Source organism: Manis javanica, chromosome 13 (genome assembly GCF_040802235.1).
Source record: "Manis javanica isolate MJ-LG chromosome 13, MJ_LKY, whole genome shotgun sequence".
NCBI classification, from domain to species: domain Eukaryota; kingdom Metazoa; phylum Chordata; class Mammalia; order Pholidota; family Manidae; genus Manis; species Manis javanica.
Window position 1 is genome coordinate 57696416 of NC_133168.1, and position 24922 is coordinate 57721337.

Consider the following 24922-nt stretch of genomic DNA (forward strand, 5'->3'; position numbering starts at 1 on the left):
AAGAGTTGGTTACTTATTTATTTCTTTTTAAGCTCTGCTAAGTTTAGGTATCTCATTCTACCTATGTCTAGTAAGTTTATTCAGAAACCTGTGCATATGTGGTGGAATTCACGGCATAACTTTTTCTAACAACATATAAGAATTCTGTGTATTTGTATTTGCAGTCATGCTTATTCTATAAATAATATAATGTATTTCCATGTTTACATAATGAAATGTATAATATGAATACATAGTGTAAACACTCAAATCTGGCAGCTATTGATAGCTATTACTCTCACTTGAACTACTGTGCCTTCTCCCAAAGACAAACTAGCATCATGTTAAATAAATAAGATACTTAATTTAAAATATAGTGTGATACAGTGACTACAGACAGTGGTTAAGTTAGAGGGATTTTATGGTTAATTATGGTTAATTTTTCTCTTTTCTCTTTTCTCTATTTTCTAACTTCTATAATATTATTTTATTATTTTTATACTGAAAAGAATGCATTTATTATTTTAAAAGAAAGACAATAAAGCCATAATACTGAGACAGACATTTGTAAAAATTCCCTGTGTTGAAGCTGTGGTGTGGAAGTATATTCACTTCATTATGGCTCTTGCCTCTGGGCATCCTGCTTTTACAAAAGGCTCCCACAACTTATCTCTCTCTTCTTTTTATTGCTCTTAGTGGTCTTAAAGTTTTATCTTCTTATTTTGCCTTTTATATAATAGCTATGGGATTGAAAATCTTTTTTTCTCTCTCCGTTTGCCCCTCTTAGCTTAATGTCTTTTTATTTGATTTCAGTGGTGGTTTTTGGTCTTTGACATAAAGTCAACTGACTGTCAGTTCTGAAATAATGATTTTTACACCTTGGTGTGTTTTAATTGTGGCATAAGGTAATTGAGCATTACATCACCTTTTTAAAAATTCAGTTAAAATGGGATAGATGTTTGTGTTAACAGAAAGCTGAGGCTCGAAAATCCAGCAGGAAAAAGGACTTACACTTAGATTTAGCCAACTTGATTTTGCAGTCGAAGTGATTTATCTCATTTCTTTTCTCCTGGTAGAATAATTTTTGTGCCATAGATAATTGGATCAATGGTTTATTTTGCTAGTTAAATGATTCTATCAGATGTTCTTATTTACGCAGGAAATGATTTTTTTTCATCATTTGTCTTTATCTAATACTAAGTATCTTTTGAAAATATAGGTGTTAAAAACTCACCTATAGGAACAGAATTTAATCTAGCCCAAATTTTATACATGTGCATTTATATGTACATGTACGTGTGTACATTCACACATATATACAATAGTAACTAGTGTTTGTAGACCTTCTGTAAGGAGACTTAACATCAGGTTGTGGATACAGCTTGACAGGCATCAAGAAAAATCTTTATTACTATCATTTATGAATGCTTCTAATGGAATGCTCTCATGGTTGATCTAATGATACCTTTAATATTCAGGTTTTAAAGTACAGAAATGGAAATGATTTAAACCTTGTGAAATTTAACCCATCTGCCTTGCCTCCTAAATCTTACTTGCCAGTTTATGATGGGAATAAATTTTAGAGACTAGTGTCATCATTTTTATTTCACATCTTTTCTTAGTCAATTATTTACATTTTAAACTACATTTATTTTTCTTAAATACTGGATTTGCCTACTGGTTGGAGGAGAAGGGGTAGAGGAAGTTTTCCTGAGGTCATTTCTCTCTTAATGATCTCTTAGTCATATCAAAAAGCAGCCTCAGTTTTGCAATGAACATGTAAAAAAAAGAGCAATTTAAAAAATGTGTATCTACACACCAAGCAAAAAGTAGCAAAAAAGCCTTAAAGATAAAACTTTATCTTTTTTCCATTCTCGCTAAGCAATCTTCTTTTTCAGGCATACTAGGAAAGGCCATATTCAAAAAGCTCTTGGATCAATACGTTTGGGAAGGAGAGAATTAGCAAAAGGCAGAATGGCTGGCCCTCTTCCGGTCTTGCTAGAGGAAATTCTTGGAGCCCTTAGAAGGACTGAGTAGAAGCAGCATGAGCTCACACCTTCTACAGCCCCTCCCTCACTCCTCAGAGTGTTTCTGAGAGGACACACGCTTCCAGTCTGTGGAAGCATAATCTCACAGAGCTTGGGACTGAAGAGAAACATTGGCCATGTGATAACAGCAGCAGATGGTCAGGCAGAAGAGTGAGTTTTGCTCTCTCCTTAGCCCTGGGCAGTCATGTTCTCTCTCCCTCACTTCCTCCCCTTTTCATTTCTTTCACTACAGATGCACAGACACACACACACACACACACACACACACACACACACACACACACACACACACTCTCTCTCTCTCTCTCTCTCTCTCTCTCTCTCTCTCTCTCTCTCTCTCTCTCTCTAAGATTTTCAAAGCGTTCCATACCATTACATTCTACTCAGAGACCAAAAATTCAACCAACAGTAGAATACAACCATAATCTTTGTTAGGTGTTGTTGAAATATAGTAACAGAAGTAAAAGTAAATATAAGTGAAAATTAAAAAAATAAAACCACTGCCCGTACATTCAGGAAGAGAAGGAACTTTTTAATAGATACATAACTTAGAGTTATTTAATTTAGAAAATACCAGCAATGAGTAGTACTTCTAGAAAGTAGACCTGGCATTTCTAGAAATATTACACAAACTTGATACAGAACAGAGATCCCTTATTCTTTCAGGTCTTATGAGTTATTGTTATAATTAGTAAAGTTGAATTCTAAAACAAAGGACTATAATCAAACATTCTTTGAATATTAAAATAATTCTTCCAAAGCCTATATTAAGCTTTACAAATTTCAAGCAAGTTATTGTATACAAAACTCTGCCCAAGATATACACAGTAGTGAGTAATGTGTTGCTATGAAAGGTTTTTAGATGGGAAACAAAAAGAACTTTGGGCATTAGAATATATGATTTACTGAGTATTTTGGCTCCTCTCCTGCCTGTTTCTCTTGCTAACCACTCAAACTGAGACTTGACTATGATTATCTAATCTTACTCTGTTTTTGGAAGTGTAGCCTCTGTAAGTAGTGGGAAAGGAGACCCTCCTGGATTGTTATGGTGAATATTTGGCTTTGAATTAAATGAATGTTTAAATCTCTAAGATTTTCAGTAATGTTCAATTTGGCTGGATACACTATGGTTATAATATTTTAAGCCTTTAAAAAAAACACAGGTTCTCAAATAGCGATATGCATTTTTTTCCTGATTAGCATTATGTTATTACCCTCACTGTCTACTTCAAACAAATTTTATGCAGTTCACAATTCTTGTAGCATATGGTTGCTGCCTTCAAGCACTTTGTGTACCTTGGCAGGCAGCCACATGCGGCACTGAAGAATGAGTTCCTGGATAAGTAGTACAGAAATCTTCCATTTATCCATTTTTTTACTTGGATTCAACTTTTATAGTAAGGCTGCGTTAGATGTTTTTCTCCCCACCTTTCCTCTCTCCTCCCTCTCTTCCTTCCTCTTTCTTTGTTGGTCTGCTGCTACCCTAGCAGAGCAATTTATGCTCTCAGTATTATTAGATGTTCTTGTCAAGCAGTGATAATTTTATATGTATGTGGATAACCCCAGGTGTTTCTAGCATTTGCCGTCTCTTGAATCCTCACCTATTTTTCAAGTCCTTTGGATTAGGGGACAATTTGTCCCCTGCTTTGTACTTCTGGCTGTGGAGAACTCTTCAAAGGAGAAAATATGTTGGTTTGTAAGCCTCATCACTGATATTGAGACCCTATACGGACTTCTGTTTTGGAAAAACAGTAGCTTTTACTTAGCAATAATTGAGATGAGGGCTGGGTGTAATTTCCAGCTGTAAAAGAGGATGTTTGAAAAACGGAGCAGATGTTTTGAGAGTATAGATGGAGGCAGCAACAGCAAGCAGAGGTAGGGGACCCTCTGCAGAGAGTGGTAGATGATAGGAGGGAACTGAGGAGTTGACAGGGCCAGCTGAGTATCCGTCAGGAGATGAGAGTTCCGCTTCTTCTCCATCCCTCAGTCAGGACCCTCAGTCCCTCCACGCCCTAGCTCCCTTTCCCACTTCGAACCTTTTCCTCATGGGAAGCCACGAGTGGGCTGCCTCACTGCGTGAGAGGGTTGCAAGGCAAGGGGCTGAGTTGTGTAGGATGAACAGTTGGAAGAGGTCATCAGTCTATGATGTGACGGTTCCCATTTTCTGTTTAGAGTCCTCTTTGGGTCTGTACTCCGCACAGATTTGCTGTCTAACCCAACTGTCGTTCTGTCATTTGATTAACTGGTTGAATTTATTGACTTACAGTTGAGTTACTTATCTTTGCCCAACACTATATGGCCTAAATATTTGTGTTCTGAACCTGCTTCTGATTAGCATTAGTCTACTGTAGTCCCAAGTGCAAGTAAGAGATAATTTTTTGATTAGCATCTAAACAGTTTGCATGAGAGAAATCCAAAAAATGATGAGAGAAATTTGATCAACACATATGTGTGTATTAAGTATATAATGTTTAAATGGAACCTGAACATTCGTTACTACTGTGGAACTTACTAAACTATACATGGAAATAAATAGAACATCACATTTTCAGTATTTACATATTGTAGTGGAACTATTTAAACACCAAATCTTACTGTTAAGAAATTGAAGTAAGTACCACCTTAATGGCAAATTAATACAAATTTGCTATTTGAGTGTTCTGTTGCCATTTGGGAAAATTATACCATCAACCAGTGTTAAATAGAAAAGCTCTAAATCAGTTATAAATGGAGAACAAATACCAAACGCTGAATGTACTCTGCAAAACATTTAAAAATGTCTTGATTCTAATTAAGTCTCTTCCATTAGACATCTAATGCCACTCAGAAGACAGTGCCAAAGATGTACTGTCAGGCAGAGCTGTGAAGCCAGGAAGGGCAGCCCTCCACGGGCGGGTGAGGCTCGGGCTACCCCTCCCAGCCTGGCCCCAGGAGCTTCGGGTCCCGGGGCCCCGCTGAGGCCCCTGCGGGCAGCGCCTCCTCTGTCGCTGCGGCTGGTGGAGGCTGCCCACCAGGCTCACACCCCGGCACGCCAGCTGGAGCTTGCTCACCTGCTGTGGGTGGTGGAGCAGGACCATTTGCCTCCACCGCCGGTAGGGAAGGCCCTGCTGGGAGCCACGGGCCCGGAGTGGAAGCTTCTGCCTCTGGCTTCAGGGGCTGCTGACCAGCCTGTGTTGCAGCCGGGAGACCCCAGTCTTGAGCCTCTGCTCCCACGGGGGTATTGCTGGTCCCCGGAGGAGGAGGTTCGGCCTCGGCCTGAGGAGCTGGGGGAGGCAGGGGACTGTCTGGATGGCAGGAGGCGCCCAGAGGGGACCGTTCCGGCTCCTTCGGGGCGCTGTCACCGCCCCCTGGAGGACTGCCCAATCCTGGCTGGACTTCCTGGGACCGGTCGAGGGTAGCCTCTGGATGATGAACTTTCATGAAGGTTGTGGCCAGATTTTTCCCAACACCGTGAACGCAGTCGGCCTCCTCTGCGTCCGGCCCTCCCTCGGCAGCTGACTCTGGCTCCTCGTCGGAGGTGTGCTGACTTGGGTCATCCTTTCCCGGCGTTTTCGCTTCTCTAATTTTTTTGTAGAGTTCGTTTCTCTCTTCTTGTAAAGCTCGACAGAGGTTCTCGAGCCTCCCAATTTTCATCACAAAGCACTCGTATTCTTTAGCCCTCAATGCTTTCTGTGACACACACACACAAAAACAACACCAAAAGCAAAATTGCCAATATGTCCCCCGGGAGTTAAGCAAAATCATTTGTCCAGGAATTTATCTGCTAGGCTCTGGGGCCTGTCCACAGAGTGGTGGCTGAACAGATGCTTAGGGGCATCACTTCACTTTTGCATGCGTGTGAGTCTCTGGAAGAATTGCAATCACTTTCCTTTAGGAAAGAAAGATGGCACAGTTCTCTCTGCTTCAGTCCAGGGCCTCTGGAATCTTAAAGTAGACTAATTTTTCTGCTTCCAGGACTTAGAAGGCGTAAGCAAAAGCTTGTGGCAAAATGAATGAGCTGGACTGGGAATTGGCTGTCAGCACGGCCTCATCTATTCTATAGATACACTGCTGTATGCCAGTCTAGCAACTGTTTGATTTATGTTGATGAATAATAAGCATATCTCTTTGGAATTGGTTGCAATTTGGGATGAATTGTTAGAACAGTGATTATGGCCAGAGAAACTCACCACACACTAATTCATGATGCTGGCTGCTCCAACTATTCAACTCTCCATCTTTTCCCTGGAAATGGCGGTGTGTTTGTGCATAAAGTAATTCCTGCTCCTCTTACTCCTCCCCCCATACCTTTGTGCCACTCTGTACTCTTTAAGACTTGTCTTTCGTTTGTTCACATGGAGGGATCTTCACCTGTAAACCCTGCCATGTGTCTTTGCTGTCATAGTCTCAAAACCTACAGAGCCCAACGTAATTTCAGTAATTAAATATTTGATGGAGGCTTTAAACACTGTATCTTCTTATCTATTTATAAGATGACACATACCCTGGGTGCTTGGGCTGGTGTCTTCTCTCAGTATGATCAAATCAACTAATTAACCTATTCTGCACCTGTTAGGTGCCAGGCACCATGCACAAGGCAAGTAAGACACCAGTTTGCAAGGAATTTGCAGTTCAGGCATGGAGCTGCTTTGGGGGCAGCTTTGGAATCAACATATAGGCTTGTAACTTAGGGTCACAGAGCTCTTTATGAGTCTGGACCCCGTTCTGAATTACCTTTGCTCTAATTATTTTTATTACAGTTTCATGGATCACATCCCAGAAAAATTTAGCTGTTTTTCAAAGGTAATAATTTGTCCTATTAAGTTATAATTATTATCTGGGTATGAATATGTCAACTAGACAGGAGATCATGAGCTAGGGGAGGAGCTGCCTCACCTCTTCGATCATGTCCAGCAGGGCTTTGTTACAGTTCTCAAACCGGGCTTTCCATGTGGCTGTGTCCTTTTCCAGCTTCTTCATTTTCTTAGTCGTCTACAGAAATTAGAGTGTTTTAATGTTAATCCTGAAGAGTTAGTTTATCAAGGAAGCTATTCCATACATGGTGTCAAGAAAAGTCCTTGTGTTATTAGCTGCTGAGGCAAACAAAAGTTTGATGTCAAGAAATGAAGACTGAGTGGGGAGAGTCGTGATTTATTCCTGAACCATCTAGGTCAGTGGTGGGTGAACTTATTTGCACCACAGCCAACTCAGGAAAAAGGAAACCACTTGGTGCCACCCCTGTTTGTCACTGTTTTTTCTTTCGTTTGACATGAAAATAGCTTTATTTAGTGCCATGAATAACTTTGGCGTTTAGATTGTTTACTGAATAGAAGATGATAAGTGAGAAAGCTGCCATGGCTTATTAGCCATTAAAATGTGGGTGACACCTGGGCACCTCCGAGAAGTACCGCACAGAGGCAACTTCCCATTTCCTCAGCCTGTACATTTGTGGAGTGTGGTGAGATTCACAGAGTGTGTCTACATGTGTTGTTCATTTAATCCTTGAAACCATCCCACAACAAAGTTTCTGTTTTCATCCCCACTTTATAAATGGGCAAATGGAAGCCCTGAGAGGTAGAATCATATTTATGCGAGTTAGCAGAAGAATGGGGCTGATTTCATTTCACTTAATGCAGCTGTTCAGAGTGTCTGCTGGTCACCAGGCAGGGCCTGGGTGTAGAGGATACAGAAGGGAATAAAATGCAGCCCGTTTTTTTTGAACCTGAAACCACTCATGTCCCTGATTGTAGAATCTCCTCTCTGCTTGGATGAAGTGAAGGGCAAGACATTATGTAATCAGGGGCAGTTTCCCCGGGTGAGCTGCACCTGGGCACTTGCTGCTTCCGGCCAAGGAGCCTGAGTCTGTGTAGACGTGGAGGCCGGAGGCTGGGCCCTGTCTGTCAGCCCCTGGGCTCTATAGAGAAGCTAAGTGAGGCTCTAGTGGTTTTTATTTTGATCATTTAACAAAGTTAGTAGTTTGTGAACTTTTAAAAGTCATCAACTCCTTTAAGAATTTGATGACATCTATGGGTCCACACTCAAAGAGATGTGATGTGTGTCACATTTTTTTCTGCTCATTCTCAGGTCTACTACTAAAAGTCTATAGATGAATCCCAGCTTAAAAATTTCTGCTTTAATATTTATTCCGCTCTTAAAACTATGTAATTTTGAAATAAATATAAACATTTTTCCTACTTTAATATTTATTCCAATCTTAATTCTCCTTAGTTAAAAATATTTTGAAAAAACAGATAGATCCATCCTGGACTGGGAAAGCTGAAACTTATGTTTTGGCCAACTTAAGACTGATCACTGAGTTGTGCAATTCATCATATTATCTTATGAAAATGCTTTTGAAGGATGCTTTCTACACTTAAAAAGGATTAACGTCAATGCCTGTTAAATACAATTTGGATGCTGATTTTGTTTTGGGAAAACACTGAGTTGAACAAGATTTAAACATTATGTACAATAATAATATTAGCACCTTATATTTGTAAAAGACTTTTAAAAAGCTTAAAACCCTTTAAAATACATTAATTTATTTGGACTTCACAGTTTTGTGAAGTAGGCAAGGGAAATATTAACTTACAGATAAAAGAAAAAGAAAGTTGGGGTAAGTTAAGTCCAGTGCTACTTGATGGGTAAGAGCCCATCGGAATTTGAATTCAGGCTCCATCTTCTCATTCAGGATCTGTCAACTACATCATGCCTCATATCCTATGGAGGATCCTATGAGATGGTATTTTCCACTCTAACATTCTACTTTTGTGTATTTGATTTGCGTAAAAGTTTTTTTTAAGTGTTAGAATATTAAATATTTTATGATTGCAGTATAAACAGCATAATGGTAAATTGCAGCTCCTGTCTTTTTTTTAAAGCTCCCTCCATGGACTAGAAAAGGAAAATATTCTTCCTCAGAGTGAAAATGTATCCTAGTGTTTTTGGACTGTTCCTAAGATTAGTTCACCGGACACTTACCAATAAAAAAAAGAGCCCAAATCTCATTTACACATATAAAAAATTTTTCATTACTTCATGAAATGGACTGAAATATCTTGGTGAGAGAAATATGAAACCAAGGGACAATTGCCTGTCAAAATAGAAAATGTCAATATTTCGTGGGGAGTAAGCAATACTCACTTTATCCATTTCCTGTTTGAAAGTGGCAAACACCTCATTGCTTTTTGTCAGCGTGCTCTGGAACTCTTCAAACCTCCCAGAGTAAAGAGTAAGCTGTAAACAGGGGAAACAGTGGGTCTATTTTAGGGCTGCTTTCAAAATGCTTCTGGAACAAAGTAGTATGTCACTGTTCATTAATTGAGAAGAAAAGTGATTTTAGGGAATTCTCAGTACAATGTTAGTCATATGTTCAGTTTTTCTATTTACTATGAGATCAACCAAGATCAGTGAGTATGACTGAAGTACTTCTTTAAAGAAAAATGAAGTAATAGCATATATCACCACCATATCATATTGTAATTTTACCCATAAACATTTATTGAGCGCTGAACATATAGATTGACTCTACGTAAAAAAAAATCATTGAACCTGTGGCTCCTGTTTTTGAGAGACCTGCACTCCTGAGGTGGAAAGATAATCCCAAAGAGAATTTGGTTGTAAAACAGTGAATACGAAGGGATAAGTCAGTTAAATGCGATGCTGGTCAGAGAAGGTGAGCATGGCAGGTGACACTGTGAGCCATATTTTAGTGGAGAAGGTGAACCTTGAACTTGGTCTTGAAAGAAGTGAGAATGTTGACAAATGAAAATAAGTGGTAAAGGAAATGTGGGCCAGACATGGATGAGGGCTACTGCCTTATGTAGGCTGCTCCGTTCTAAATAATTGCCATTTCCATTTTAGACACTGTGGTTTTGTGTATTTGTGAATACACAGTGTTCTAGCCAATAGCAGTAAAATGTCCCTTTTCATCAAACTCAGCTTATGATAAAAATTTATTAATGGTCCTTAAGAAGAAACACATTTTTCTAATTTTCACAAAAACCCCACATTGTATGGCCTAGCCATACAAGTGTGCAGCTCCTCATGGGAGTACAGAGCAGAGCCCGTGGATCGCTACATGCCTAATTCCAAGGCTTGCATTTAAGGTGAGAATAGGGCAGGACAGGGAAGGGGAGTGTGTAAATACTTGATTGTTAGTGATCGTAATACCACAATGAAATAAAATTTGCTCTTGAAAATAATTTTAGGATAGCATGCTTTGAGAGAGTGGAGATTTCATATGGATGATCATCTTAGTAAAACCTCCATGTTCAAATGAGTCTTTGATACTCTTGAGCATCTGGAAGAGCCCTAAGTCCTCAAATGGGCACCAACCAACTGCAAACTGGTGGGACTGTGAGACAACCATTTTGGAAGCAGAGAGGAGGGACTGACTAAAAGACAGAAGATTGGAGAGTCCCCAGTATTGAGAGTGGAAGTTAGAGGGAGTCTGTGGGAATCAGACAACCGCTAGAACCCAGAAAATGTGCTTATCTAGAATGGCTCATTCTCAAATGATTCAGAATAGCAGAGTTTTAACTGCAGCAAATAAGAGCAAAATGATATCACAAAACCTTTCCACAGGATACAGATTCCAAAGAAAAGTCAGACAACAGCTGACCATCATTTTGAAAGAATTCATTAGCGCCATGAGTATGTGACAGAGCTTGGGGCAACTCTGGTGGCCTGAAGGTTGCTTTTCATGATTCCTCGCATACAGGTTAAAGACTGTGTAAAGGAGCATCAGGGAATTCAAGGCCAGGAAGGTACCCGAGGGTTTTACACACACACGCACAGTGCGTAGGCAATCCTTACTCATTGTGTGCAATGTACTATTGACATAGTGTATTTAATTCTCTTTCATTCTTTTCAAAGTACTGGCTAGGTGCCACTGAATTGATTTCAGGGCCCGTATAGGTCAAGACCCTCAATTTGAGCGTAAGCTGCTGTGGGCCTGGCTACCTTTACTGCACACGATCCAGTGGTCTAGGTTGGGAATATCTGCCTGCAGTTAATCCACTTGACCTTCTTTCAAAAAAGCCATTTTTACATTCTTGGCTAAGTCTCCTGTTGGGCTTTTTTTTCTTATTTTCTTCCCTTTCTTTTTCCAATTTTTCAGTAATTCCAGCCGAGTTTTGGCGGGGGCGGTCGCAGATGTTACAGTCTGAGCCGATCCTCCTCCCGAGCTCTCTGGCAGCCCTGTAGTTGCAGGCTGCAGGCAGGAGGGGGCAGGAGTGAGCACATAGGCCGTCCTCGCAGAGGCAACCTTGATAACAACAGGAGCAGCCACGCCCACCCCAGCCTGCTCTCCTGCTTTCTTTGGGCAACATGTTTTTGGTGTGTAAACTGGGCAGATTTTGTTTCTCCTCCCCTGTTTTCTTGTGGCTTGGAGCAGACAGTCACACCCACAGTGCCAAGAAACAGTGTCTCACTTCACTACCACTCTGGCCTTTTTCTAGTGATTGTTTTTTTTCCCCCCCTCAACATTTTTTTCCTTTTAAATTGTGTTAAAATACACACATCACATAAAATTTACCATCTTCACCGTTTTTAGTGTACAGATTAGTATTGTGGAGTATATTTACATTGCTGTGTGACCAGTTTCCAGAACTTTTTCATCTTGCAAAACTGAAACTCTGTACCCATTGAACAACTCCCCCTTTCCTGCATCCAGTGGCCGTTTTTAATAATCTGGTTTCCTTCCTGTATGAACTCTTTGCCATACGTGGCAAAGCCCGTGTGGGTTATACTTTTCTCAGGTAGCCGACTCTAACGCTCCTTCCTCACACTAACTGACAACGTACTTCCTGTTCACTTCAGGGATGTTTGATTGGCTGTATTTTCTCTCTCACGGCGACCTGAGGCATTTCTGGCTGGAAGCGTCATCTTTCCGCTATTACTCTGGTATTTCAGAGAATCACGGAAGGGACATCCAGAGGTCATCCACAGCACTGCCAGAGGCAGAAACAGAAACAGAAACAAACCATCCTAGGGCTGGTGACAAGAACAATTGCCCCAACAGTTCACTTTTAAATAGGCCAGGCAACACACACGCATTCTTTTAACAGAGCACTAAATTTTAATTCAGGAAACAGAACCATGTCTAGGGGCTGTCTTCCCAGAATTTGCTTTGGGAACAAATCCAGTCACAGTAGTAGTTGCAGAGCAATCTTCTCGCATCCCATGTAAGTAAGGTGAGGACCTCTGAGTTTAAAGACTGTGATTATCCAGCTTTCACACCTGACTGGCTGATCTTTCCCCTTGGGCAGTATTTTGTGTCTGTGTTGCTGTGTTGTGCTTGCATTGCTGACTTTCCACATCTAGGACCATCTTCATCCTTATCGATCCAATGAACACTCTATTTGTACTGCCAATTGTATCCCATTGATCATCTCTGACATTTACTCTATTGCCTTGGTTTGTATAATTGAAAGCCAGACGTCTCCTCCCTAAGTGAGAATCATGGCCCGAACTGTCAAGCTGTTGTCTTATGACTGAAAAGGAAAACACAACCTGTCTTCAGTATTTCCCTTGCTCAGACCATAGAAATGGGGACTTAGGCCTCCCCCTCATCCCACCCCCACTCTCCTTTAAAGGCACTTTATAAACAAAGGAAGCTTTTAAGTGCTCTGCAAAATAATCCGTCATATACTTTGTTTTTCAAAATTTAATAGTTTAGAAAATACAGTGTGGATGTTTTTCAAGAGGAGCTTATTTAAACATTATTGTACATAGGAATTTGGGGCCTGCCACCTACCCCACACCCTGATGTGATGGGTCCCCTGACTGCCTAAGGGTTGATCTTGAGTTTGTAACTCTAGAGTAAGCTTTTTAAATCTGGGACCTTTGATTTTATTAATAGTAAAAAAGCCAATTCCAATTTCTATGTAGTTAATATTTTTAAACTATTTTGATATATTAACTGGGGAAAAGCAATTCATCATTACATTCGGTACACACATCGAAAAGTATGCTTTAGGAAGGTTAGATACAAAATGTTATCTGTGATTCGGTCTGCACAGTGGTATAATTTGTGATTTTTAAATTTCCTATTTTTCTTTTTAAAAAATGAACACGTGTTCATTGAACTTGTTCATTCGTACAATGAACAACTATTCTGTTTTTTACACAATGAGCAAGTGTTCAGCAGTCAGCACATAAACGTTTAGAAGTGAATTACCCAAATCTTAAATTTATACTGCCCAGCTTGGAAGGCCTGTGATTTCCTCACCTTCTGTGAATTTGCTCTGTGTGATCTTACAGTCCCTTTAGTACTTGGCCATTTCTCCCATCAGGGGAGCTAGAACTTCTCTGTGGCCCCTGGCCTGGGGCAGGAGGGCTCTACAGTTCAATTTATACTGTTTAGTATAAATAAAATACTAAAATACTAAACTGCCAGGAAATGTTTGCCAGGAGAGACAGACCCTAAGGGCACTGGAACGATGAAAGATCTGGCTTTCCTCTACAGTCAGCTGTTGCGTGAGACTTTATTTTTGAGTCTGAAATATGAATTCTCATAGTCTCATCAAAAACACACACATGATATCCCGAAGCCAGATCAAAACTTGTCTGCTACCCCTAGTCATTCACCACTGACAAGGCCAACCTCTGATAGCACAAAACATGGGTGTTGACTCTATTTTTCTACTTTCCTTTTACTATAAGCAATACCAAACAAGTAATGACATTTTCAGTATCGACAGGTATGGACAGTGCATCTGAACAGTTCGCATTTTATTCTTACCTTTATGAGTTAATGGGGTTGAAGAGAGAGAGGACATAGCCACAGAGAGGCAGGAACCTGGACCCCACCTATTCTGATTGACCGTTTTGGTGCCTCATTTGTGTGTCAACAAAGTTGGTGGTTAGGGCACTGATTTTTCTTAGACATACGATGTGCTTTTATTTTTGCTTAAAAATGATAAATACGAAGCTATTCTTCATCTCCAACTCCTCTCCCCCTTTCCCTGCCACTTGTAAGGCCTTGTGCAGACTGTCTTTGGTTCGCACGCAGTCCCTTTACTTGGGAACAGCAAGGAGAGTACCCCGCATGCACTGCTGTCCCCATGTCACCTGGGCCTGCAGGACCGTCTCCTGCTCTTTCAGCACTCTGGCCTGCAGTTTCCACTCTGCTGCCTGGTTCAGCAACTGTGAGAAGAGAGAACACATGCAGAGGCTGTTCAAAATGTCTTTAAAATGACCATTTGACTGTAACTTGTGTATACAACTGAATAACTTGCTAATTAACCCTCTTAATGAAATTTTTTGGGAACTTTGTGAAGAATCTAAGAAAGCCAAGGAAGTAGCTAGTCTAAAAGTTGGATTCTCAACTAAAAATTGGTGGTCCTTATGGAAAAAAAAAACAAATAAAAATCATCTCCTATTCAAGCACGAATCACACAAAATTTAACCAACCACCAAAATTCTGGGAACTTCTGTAGCAATCCTGCCCTTACCGTCACTTGGCTTCTGCTTGAATATCTCCAGGACACCCCCACCTGGGCCATGGTTTCTTTATGTTAAACCCGAAGTTATTCTCCTAGACCACTGTTGACCATAGCACGCACCAGAACCTTCTAGGGAGAATGTTAAAATGCAAATCCCTCTCAGGAAATGTAAATTAGGAAACAGAACATGTTTAGAGTCTATACTTAAAACAAATACTGAAGATGGTTTGGATATTGGTGGTCCCTGGATTACATTTTGAGAAACGGGTTAGAAATGTGAGCTAGTATTCTAAATCCTGTACAAGATTAACAAAATAAGCCTCGTCCTTCTGGTACAACTGCCTTACAAATACAAACAAGACGATCTTATCAAACACAGTCAGAAGTGGGAGCTGATAGGTTAAATTAGAAAAGCTGTTTCAGGCCTAAAAATGACACACACATAATTAAAACGTCATTTTAACTTAAGATGTATGCTCATTAATTTATCAGTTTGATGTAGGGCTATGGTCTTTGTTTTGGGTATGGATCTTCTGATTAGAATTAAGAAGCTTTTTGTTTTGTTTTGTTTTTACAAAGTTATATCCAGAATGTACCATATAAGATTTATAATTAAAAAAAAATTTTTTAAACAGTGGTGCTAGAACCAAGAGACCCAAAGATATTTGCGAAACAGCTGGAGAGTAATTCTAAGAATTTTTACAACTTTGTCCCAGTTTTTTTATAGCTGTTCACATCTGACTTGACAATTGTGGTTTGCTGTTTGCCTACATCTAGTCTTTCAAAGCATTAAGTGTAGTTTTCATAGAAATAACTCTTTCTTTTCACACTTATGCTTCATCAACTGACGTATCATTCTGTTGATTTATATAACACAAAAATAAGGATAACTGTAAAGAAAAGGTTTGAGAACAAAGAGCTGATTCTTGGTAGGCCCCATCTTACTTGGGCAACTATGAGTGGCCAACCAGTTACAAGATTCAACATGCTGTGGACGTCTGTTAGCATGTTCAGAGAGAGAGAGGTGAACCTCATGGATTAATCTGTTTAGTCAGGTGGCCATCAGCTAAAAGGTTTCTATTGTATATGAGGACAGGCTGATTTAATTCTTTCTTTTGTTTAGCGCTATTTTAAAAAATGTCCACTTTCGTGATCAGAACAAAAAACAATAAAATTGTTATTCTTAAAAAGTTGGAGGCATCTTTTTTTAAAATCCAAGTTTATCTTTTTTCCCATGGCTTGACCTCTTCATTTATAAAATGGGTTGTGTATATTCCTCTATACCTCCCAGAGAGCAGTGAAGATTAATTAATGGAAGTGCAATTGGCTCATTGAGAGGTCTGAGGCAGCATGGAGTAGAAGACCTGCAGTGTCCCCTCTGGCTGTCTGAGCCGTGTGGCGGCAGTGTCCGCAGCCCCTGCTTCCCAACGAGGACTGAGGAGCCCTGTGTGGCGGGTGGTCCCTGGCTGGGAGGGAGGGAGGTGGCTGCCTGTCCTGCTCGGGATAAAGAAACCCTGCAGCTTTGACTTCATAAGTCATCACTTTAAAAAAGAAGCATCAGAACTGGAATCCATGTAGGTGATCAGCTTTGAGGAACTGAGGGGCCTACCTTTTTTGACTCAAATCAGGGTAGGAAAATAGGGCAGCATGCTGGTTTCCTGCTAAGGCTGGGTCACCCCGTGTCTCTTGCACATGCATCTTTGCCTAGTTGCTTCTCTGTCGTGTCTTGTATATTATATACCAAACGTACTGATATCCTGTTTCACCTAAGGGAGGGAGTAATTACGCCAAGAGTGGGATATCTCTTTTCTTGGATTCTGAGTAATAATTAAATGCTTTACTTCTTGATTTGAGAGCTAGGTCATCAATGGATTTAATAAATTAATCTTTTTATTATGAGCATTTGAAGTTGTCCAGTGTCCTCCAGGTCATGTTCTCCAGAATTCATCCTTTGGTCGCCATGTTTGAAAACCAAAGTTGTGTTAAGATTACTATTCTAGTTTGAGTTTAGGTAGACGGGAAGCTTGTGATCAGTTGTTAAATGGCCACATTTGAGTGATCAGTCTGCTGCTTGGATCTTAAATCTGTCTCCCTAGCAACCGGCACATTCTTGGACTTGTGCCTCTAAAACACACCTCTGAGTGTGATGTACCATCACAGAGCGTGGGCTCTGGAGACAGATGCAGAGACAGAGAGAGGTGTTGGAAGTGTGCCCAACACATCTTGGTCACGTAGCACATGAGGTCTTAAACAAGTTGCACATCCTCTTTGAGCCTCAATTCTCTCATCTGTAGAATGAGAGAATAACCCCTACATGCTTGGAGTTAATGAGCTGACCTAATAGCCACCACTCAGTTTCTCAAGCCAAACACTCAGGCGTCATCCTTGACTCCTTCCCTTCTTCCCTGATATTAGCTCCTGTTCAGAGCATCACCTGCTGGTTTCACATTGAAAAACACGACTTCTTTCTGTGTCCAGCCCTCCTTCTCCACTGCCACCTCCCCAATCCAAGGTGTCATCGTATCTCATCCAGTGCTGCCTGGACTCCTAACCATCTTCCTGCTTTCTTGTCCTAAACTTTTTAGATCATTTTCCATTCAGGAGCCAAATTCATCTTTTACAGATGAAGATAATCATGTCACTCCCTTTGCTAAAAATACCCAGACCTTTCCCACCCCACCCCCCACCCCCCACCCCGCTTACCTCTTCAACTTCGTTTGGAAACTTTCTCCCACTGGGCCAACGTGCTCTTGCTACCCTGACCTTTTGCTGTTTCTGGTGGGTACCAGCTGGTTCCAGCAGCAGGGGCTTTGTCTGCTATGCAGACGCTGCCAGAGGCCTCCTCCCCTGTCCCGTCTCCGCAGGTAGGGCTCGGCTCAATCATCCTCCTCGCCAGAGGCCTTCCTGCTCACCCAGCCTAAAGTGTGCCCCTTCTTTCTGCCCCTCCTCAGTTCCTCCTTACTTCCCCGGGAGCACATATCATTATCTAAAATTATCCTTCCTTATTTGTTTGCCTCTTTTACTGCCTGTCTCTTCCCAGTTAAACTCTAGTCTCCATTGCTGGAACATGGCCTTCCTGGTTTTGTTCACTGTTGAACCTCAGCACCTAGGATAGTGCTCAGCGTACGACAGATACCTGAAAAGATTAGTCGAATGGTTATATGACTGTTCTATGTAAAAAATAGTGTAGGTACAGTGCCTCCTACTGGGCTGGCCAGTGTAGTTCTCCAAGGAAGCTCAGACTCTGTCCCAGGCCAGTGCTCGATGAGCATGCCCATAGACAGCTTTCTCAGGGGCCCCCTGACCTCGAGGCTGACCAGACAAGCACGTGACACAGATGGTAAGTACATATTCCTTCTCGCGTTTGTGTCGCTCCTCGGCTTCCTTCATCAATTCTTGTGCCTGCTCCAGTTTGGCATCCACCAGCTTCTGCTGCAGTTCTCTGTGTTTAAATATTTTGTCCAGATGCTGAGGAAAAACAAAGTGTACATATCAAGCTTGACTTATTATTGATGCTAAAAATCTAAAATTGAAAAGTAATATTGTCAGAAAGACATGTTCTCCAGGTTTTACTATTTTAAAAAGGAGGGATGAATCCATGCATTGACAGAACTTAGAGCTTTATATAAAAGGCATACATGGGCATGGTCCCCAGTATTTTGCAGCACACAAAGGTGGCTGCAAAGGTCAAGGTGCCAGAGTTCGGCAGTGTTAAGTCTAACAGGTCCCAACATTATTTTTCTGAATTTGGTAACTATTCGATATGATGTTAGTTATTATGCCAGGCAGCATAGACCATGATGTATATTGTAAGGCTATGGCCCTATCACTTGGTGTTTGGGGTCTTTCTATGACTAAAAAACCACATTTCATCACAACATGGATGCAGTTTATCGTGATGAAGTCTCCTCCATATTCCTGCCTCAAGGGTTGTCAGGAAGCTTTCGGGTACCAGCATGTGGCCTGAGATCTGGGACTGAGTTTGGAGCCCCCTGATTTCAACTCAGCTGCTCTGGTGGGCAGGACAAGGCCAGGGGTCCCAGGTGAACTGATATGCAAACGCACTACCACCTGCTCCACACCTTTTGATCTCTGACTAGCTTGGTGAAGAGAAGCTTCCATCTTGACCTCAGTGTCGAGAACTTTTTGGTCATTAGAAGGTCCCATAGGCAAGGGTGCATGTGGAATTCTATCTCCAGGCCTTATTTAGAACCAAACCCAGGAATATACAACAGACCCTTCCCAAATGAGATCCCCCTGAAGAGTATGGGCATTTTCCTTTCAGCTCCTTCCCTTTTGCTTTTGCCTGAACCTCCACTCTGGAGCGGGACTGATCTTCGTGACAAGATAAAATGGTAGCATGACATTTTGGCTTACTGTGAGGAGTTTCTTGATTTACCTAACTGCTGCTATCATGTGCTCTTGGTTCAGTTTTTTTTTTTTTTGATAAAATTCTAGCATGTTGCCAACAGAGCCACTTTGCCTATGTTGTTAATTTTATGGCGGAGATTTAAAATTGGGGTTGGATGGGGAAATGTATATGATATAGCAAAGTCCCGAGGGGGCATCTGGACTTTTAAAAACACATTAAATGTTAAATTATATTTTGGAATGATGAAAGATCTTTATAGTCCCTCTATGCAAACTTTTGAAAGCAAAACTCTTGGCTTTTGTGACTGTGGATTCTGCTTCCCATCTATAAAATGTGGGTAATATATTTTTATCTAGTACATAAGATTGTTATCTAGTACATAAGATTGCTCAGTCAATTAAATGACACATGTGTGTAAAGTATAGTACTGAGCACATTGCATGGTACAACTAAGCAATGAATAAGTAATATCATTATTATGATCATTACATTATTAATACTTTTATTGGCTGTGGGTATGTAGAATACAGACTCTTCATTTGGATGACATGGGGGATTCTTAAGAGAGAGTGTGTGAGATATTTCTTGGCTCTGTAGAGAGGGTTTTAAACCGGCTGAGATATATAATTTTCAAGGATAACTATGCTCATGTTCTACCACTTTCTATTTATTGTCTGTGTTTTGCAGTGACTCCAATTTTGAAGACATCCCATATGATTTTCAGCCAGGTATTTTGCAATACCATCTGTTTTCTTTTGGCTAGAAAAAAAGAAATCCAATCTTAAATATTAATCAGTTGAGAGGGCTAGCCATAACTTCCTTATTAACCAAGTTCCCCACTTTCACACCCCAGATCTGGGTCTATATACTTTGTCACTAAGTTGTTTGATGTGGGTCTCACCTCTTCTCTTAGCTCGTACTGATCAATGATGCTTTTCAGTTTCTCTGCAAGCTCTGTGTTTTCCTGACACAGCTTCATATTTCGCTCACTCTGCTGCTCAATCTGGGTCTGGATATCCGTCAGGGTAGTCTGGAAATGACTTGTAATCTCCTTCCTCTTCTCTTCTTCCTCACGTGCCCGCTGAAGGGTTTCCTCCTGTTGAAAAAAGCAAGATCTTCTGTTATGTTGGTTTACATGCACCCAGGTTTACAGAACTCAGTTAAGTCAAGGAAGGAGGTTGGCATGCAAGGTAAGTAGGACATTTTTCCCCCAGTTCTCTAGAGTTAACATTGCCCGGCCTCAAAATAAATGTATGAGCAAAGATTTCAGTTAAGAATACACAGACACCCAGAGCAGGTGTAGTGAGAGCCTTGAGTTTGATAGTTGGTGATGAATAGGCTTGTTTTAAAGACGGGTTTCCTGCTGAGTGAATAAACTGCAACTATTTCTAACAAACATACAGTCACATGGTTTTGATCTCTTGGCTGTGGCCTGGAAAAAGGCCACTCGGTTTTAGTGATTGATGTCATAGAGCATGTGTTTCCTTGGTTCGGTGCAGAAAGAACATTAGACCTTACATTCCTCTATAAAAACTATGGCATATTCTAAGGTGCCTAACTGGTTTTCTTGGTTTCACTGGAGATGGCTGGTAATTATAGGTATGCTTTGGTTATGTAACTGTATTCCCATTATGTTAATGTGTGTGCACAATTTAATTAGTAGTTTAAAACCTATATATGCTGAAATTACTCTACAAGAAGATATGTCAAAGAAATAATCAATCTTCCCATGTTTTCTTCAGCCTGCAACTTCTATAGCTTTTCTTCTTCCTTTCTAATTACAACCCCTAAATAGAATTCGTGCCTCTTATTGAATTTACCGTGTATCACAATTCTTCCAGATGGTAAAGATACCTCAAGACAAATGCTGGGCATAGAAGCCACAGGGCATAAGTATGCAAAGAAGTAAAAAACTAACCCTTTCAAACAATAAGGCTTCTCTCTCACTTACCAACTTTACATTTCCCTGTATGGCCCCGGAAGATGACTGGTTAGCCAGAGACGGGTAAGATTCCTCAAGGGAGGAACAACCTAAGACAGGCACAGTCACAGGGGGGCCATCAGATGAGAAATTGGGGATCAACAGAGGTGAGGCTTAGAACCCCGCCCCCCCCCATTCTGAGAGAAATCTGCTGCATCCGTGGATGTCTTATTGCCCTTGTCTAGCTTGGATTAACACATAGTCTACAGGCACACACATGGTCATCCACATTTGCTCTCTTACAACACTAAACTATGTTTTCTACCTTTATCTTGCATCTACCTACCACTTCAGCATTTTATTAAAAATAATGATAATAAAGAGAGAAATGTGGTATCCACATATAAATCAAGTATAAAAATCAAACGAATATTCATATTTGAACTGACTGTTTATAGTTCATAATGCATGATCAAAACCGAAAGTTTCTGTGATGACTGCCCTTGTACTGTTCACCATGTAACTTATTCACTATGTAAGAATTTGTCCTCCATGTAAGAACTTGTTCGTTATGCTTCAGAAGATTGGAGACTGATGAAAATTAGGCCTGGGGTGGATTAATGATTATACATTGAACATTGAGTCCCCTATACAGAATTTTATTGTTGTTAACAACCATTTGATCAATAAATAGGAGAGATGCCCTCACAAAAAAAAAAAAAAAAAGTACACACTTCCAATTGTAAAATAAATAAGTAACCGGGATGTAATGTGTAGCATAAGGAATATAGTCAAAATATTGTAACAACTTGGTAGGGTGATAGCTGGTACCTAGAATTATCATGTATATAAATGTTGAATCACTGTGTTGTACACCTGAAACTAATGTAATACTGTGTGTCAACTACCCTTCAATAAAAAATAATTATAAAAAAAAATAATAATAATGATTCATTGTAGAAATTTTGCAAAGTACAAATAAGGCTTAGAAAAGAAAAAATCACCTTCAACCCCACCATCCAGAAATATCTATTGCCATGTATGTAGATATGCTTTTTTCCATGCATATATATATAGTCATCTATATTTTGTCTATAAAAACAGAATTTTTGTAACTACCTCTTTTCACTTAAATCATAGATGTCTCTATGTAAATAAATACATCTTTATATACAAATACAAAAACAAACAAACAACAAAAAAAAAACTATGGCATATTAACCACCCAAGTTTTGTGAATATAAATGATCACAATCTAAACTTTTTCTTAGGAAGAAAGAACTTTCATCAAAAAGTTTGAAAAGGAAACCAGGATAGCTATAGATCAATAACAGCAATTCAAGAATGTAAAAGGAAATCTCCAAAAATATGCTAGGTATTTTATTTCTGAAAAAACAATCACCCCATATGTCACATAAGGTAATTAAAATGTTCTATGTAAATTATGAATCTAAGGGCAATATTAAGTTTCAAATCTTTAACTCTAAAATGAAACATCTGATTTCCCCCTCTTGCATCTTGTTAACATTCAAGAATTAGAAATTAACTTTTATCTCATTTCTGCTTTCTTTGCTCCTTAATCAAAACTCTCCCTTCATTTTTAACTACTAACAATGTGCTCAAATTTCTCCCATTTCTATATTGAGAATTGTTTGCTTTGTGATTATTCCGCTCATTCTTTTAGAATAAAAGGGTTTAATCTTGCCCTGTCATAGCAAAGATAGAGACTGCTGACAAGTGATACAGACATTCTAGGATTCCTTTCAGTTTTGATTAATCGTTATTATGAATACTTGCTTCATTGTTGGCAAGTAAAATTATACTGCACTTAGTTGCCTACCAAGATCAAATTATGTAACAGGATTTTTACAAAGAAATAATATTTTAAACAGAATTAACTGTGCAAATTTTTATTATGATAGTAAAATGATATAAACCTAAAATACAATAAAAATGGATCCTAAAATTGCTCTGGAAATATTTTAATTTATCGTTGGGCATCCTCTCCCCCCCCCCATTGTTAACATATTTCCTACCTCTAATATGACTTGACATCAGAATCATAATTTATTCATAGTATAAAGATTTACTGAGAGACAACTTCTTAGGGATATTGTATAAAATGTTTGCACTTCCTAATCCGAAGAAATGAACTGAGATGTGATTTCCCTGAACTTTGTATGGTAACACTTTTGAAATGTATTTCACTAAAAAATAATTATGAGTATCTGTTAGGAGTCAACTGAATACACATATGGTAGTGATTGTTTCCTTATCACTCCTAATTAGCTTAGAAGTCAACAAGTTCCTAGCTGTAGAACTACAAACCATAATCTGAATGACATTTGTATTTATGACTATTCTATTCATGAAGGAATAAATGAAAGTACTATTCCATGCTAACCAGCAAGTTTGAGTTTTTCAGTGGCAACTGATTACAGAAAGAATGTATGGATGTTAAGATGGCATTAAACGCAGGTCAAACCATCATAGCACCCAGTTCTGGCCCACAAAATGGCATCTTGCATTTTATAGTACATTGTTTCTCAGTGAGAGAAAAATAAATAAAATAAAATTTTGGTCAATTTATAAAGAATTTGCAGTCATTTGGATAGAGTCTGAAATAAAAATTTTTTCTTTATCAAGCACATTATTCAAAGTGAAAATAATAATGCAAGTTAGATTGAGAAGCAAAGTCTGAAATTACTAAGAAAGCAGACTTTGTAAACATCATTGTGCATCTTAGAACTGGTGTTATGCCTGGCACATAATCCATAGGTATTCAGTAAATGTTTAATGAATCAATGAATAATTAATTTACATACAGACATATGAATAGTTTGGACTAGATAATTCTTATATTGTTTCCACATTAAAATTCTGTGGTATTCTGATAATAAATCCTATTTACTCCTCTACTAAAATCATGTTCTCTTGAGACACTTAGCCATCTCTCAGTTGGCAGTTCTTTTTCTGTGTAATTTGAAGTTCAAATTTATTGCTTCAAATATATGTAGTTTTTATTGAAACAAACCTTTGTCTCAGACTTTCACTGGCTTTTTCTAAATTATCTTGAATTGTGAGTTTTTGTGTGTGTATGTGTGTGTGTGTGTGTTTTGGAATCATTGAAGAGTTAATTTTAGTAAAGAATAGTAATAGTTAAAATTTATGGTGGTGGGAAGAGCCTCAGTATGCATTCTTTTCCTATATCTTCTCAAGCTCCTAGCACAGGGATTTTAGATTCAGATATACTTAGGTTGTTTCACTAGTATGGCCAAGGAAACTCATACCACACTGACTCTTCTAAGGATAACAATTACAAACTCTGAAAAACAAGAGAAACAACTACTTAAAGACACTGGAGTAGCAGACAGGCAGGTTCTGGAGGGAAATTAATACCTGTACAAAGGGAATGTACATTTCCCATTTTTCACAGCCTTAGCTTGAGGGAAGACAGCAATTGGCAGCTGCATGGGATGGGTAAAAATATCATAGCAAACCTACCTACATTTTTTCTGGTCTGAAGAATAAGAGTACAGAGTTCTGGGCAACTACAGTTACTGGAAGATGAGAAGGAATTACCAGGAAAGAGAATGGGTGTGTATGTATGTATGTGTGTGTGTGTGTGTGTGTGTGTGTGTGAGAGAGAGAGAGAGAGAGAGAGAGAGAGAGAGAGACAGAGAGAGACAGAGAGAGAAGAGAGACAGAGACAGAGAGAGAGTGCTATAAATTCTGTGAATAAGCTGTGCTGAAATCTTTGGCTGACTCTGACCATACATGTGCAAGGCAGACTCCAAGTTATCTAGGTAAGGAAAAAGGCAATGAACTGAGATTTGATATGCTTCCCAAGAGAGAGTCTGCAGTTTGATTGCCTGCTTAAAAAAAACTCCAGCATTCTTCAAGGAGTATTGTAGAATCCATGTTTTCTATAATATAATACCCACAACATCCAGGATATAATCTACAATGACTTGACATATGAAGAACTAAGAAAATGTGATCCATTCTCAAATGAAAAGATTATCAGAGGAAGCCTATTCCATAATGACCCATATGTGGAATTAGCAGGCAATAATACAGGTATTATAACTTTGCCTAATGACATAAAGGAAAGTATTACCTCATTAATGAAAAGATAGGAAATCTCAGGAGAGAAAAAATGTAAGAGAGAACC

General features: G+C 39.5%; 1 protein-coding gene across 1 annotated transcript in view; it reads right to left on the reverse strand.

The window, feature by feature from the left end:
* Positions 1–2538: 2538 nt before the first annotated feature.
* The window catches only part of TXLNB (taxilin beta), a 47422-nt gene continuing 25038 nt past the window's right edge, over positions 2539–24922 (reverse strand). The window contains exons 5-10 of the mRNA XM_073219676.1: positions 19729–19923; positions 17804–17923; positions 14082–14156; positions 9150–9242; positions 6903–6998; positions 2539–5696 (exon numbers count right to left, since the gene is read on the reverse strand). Coding sequence (XP_073075777.1) covers positions 4935–5696; positions 6903–6998; positions 9150–9242; positions 14082–14156; positions 17804–17923; positions 19729–19923 — 1341 coding nt within the window. The 3' untranslated portion in view covers positions 2539–4934. The remainder of the gene's footprint in view (positions 5697–6902; positions 6999–9149; positions 9243–14081; positions 14157–17803; positions 17924–19728; positions 19924–24922) is intronic.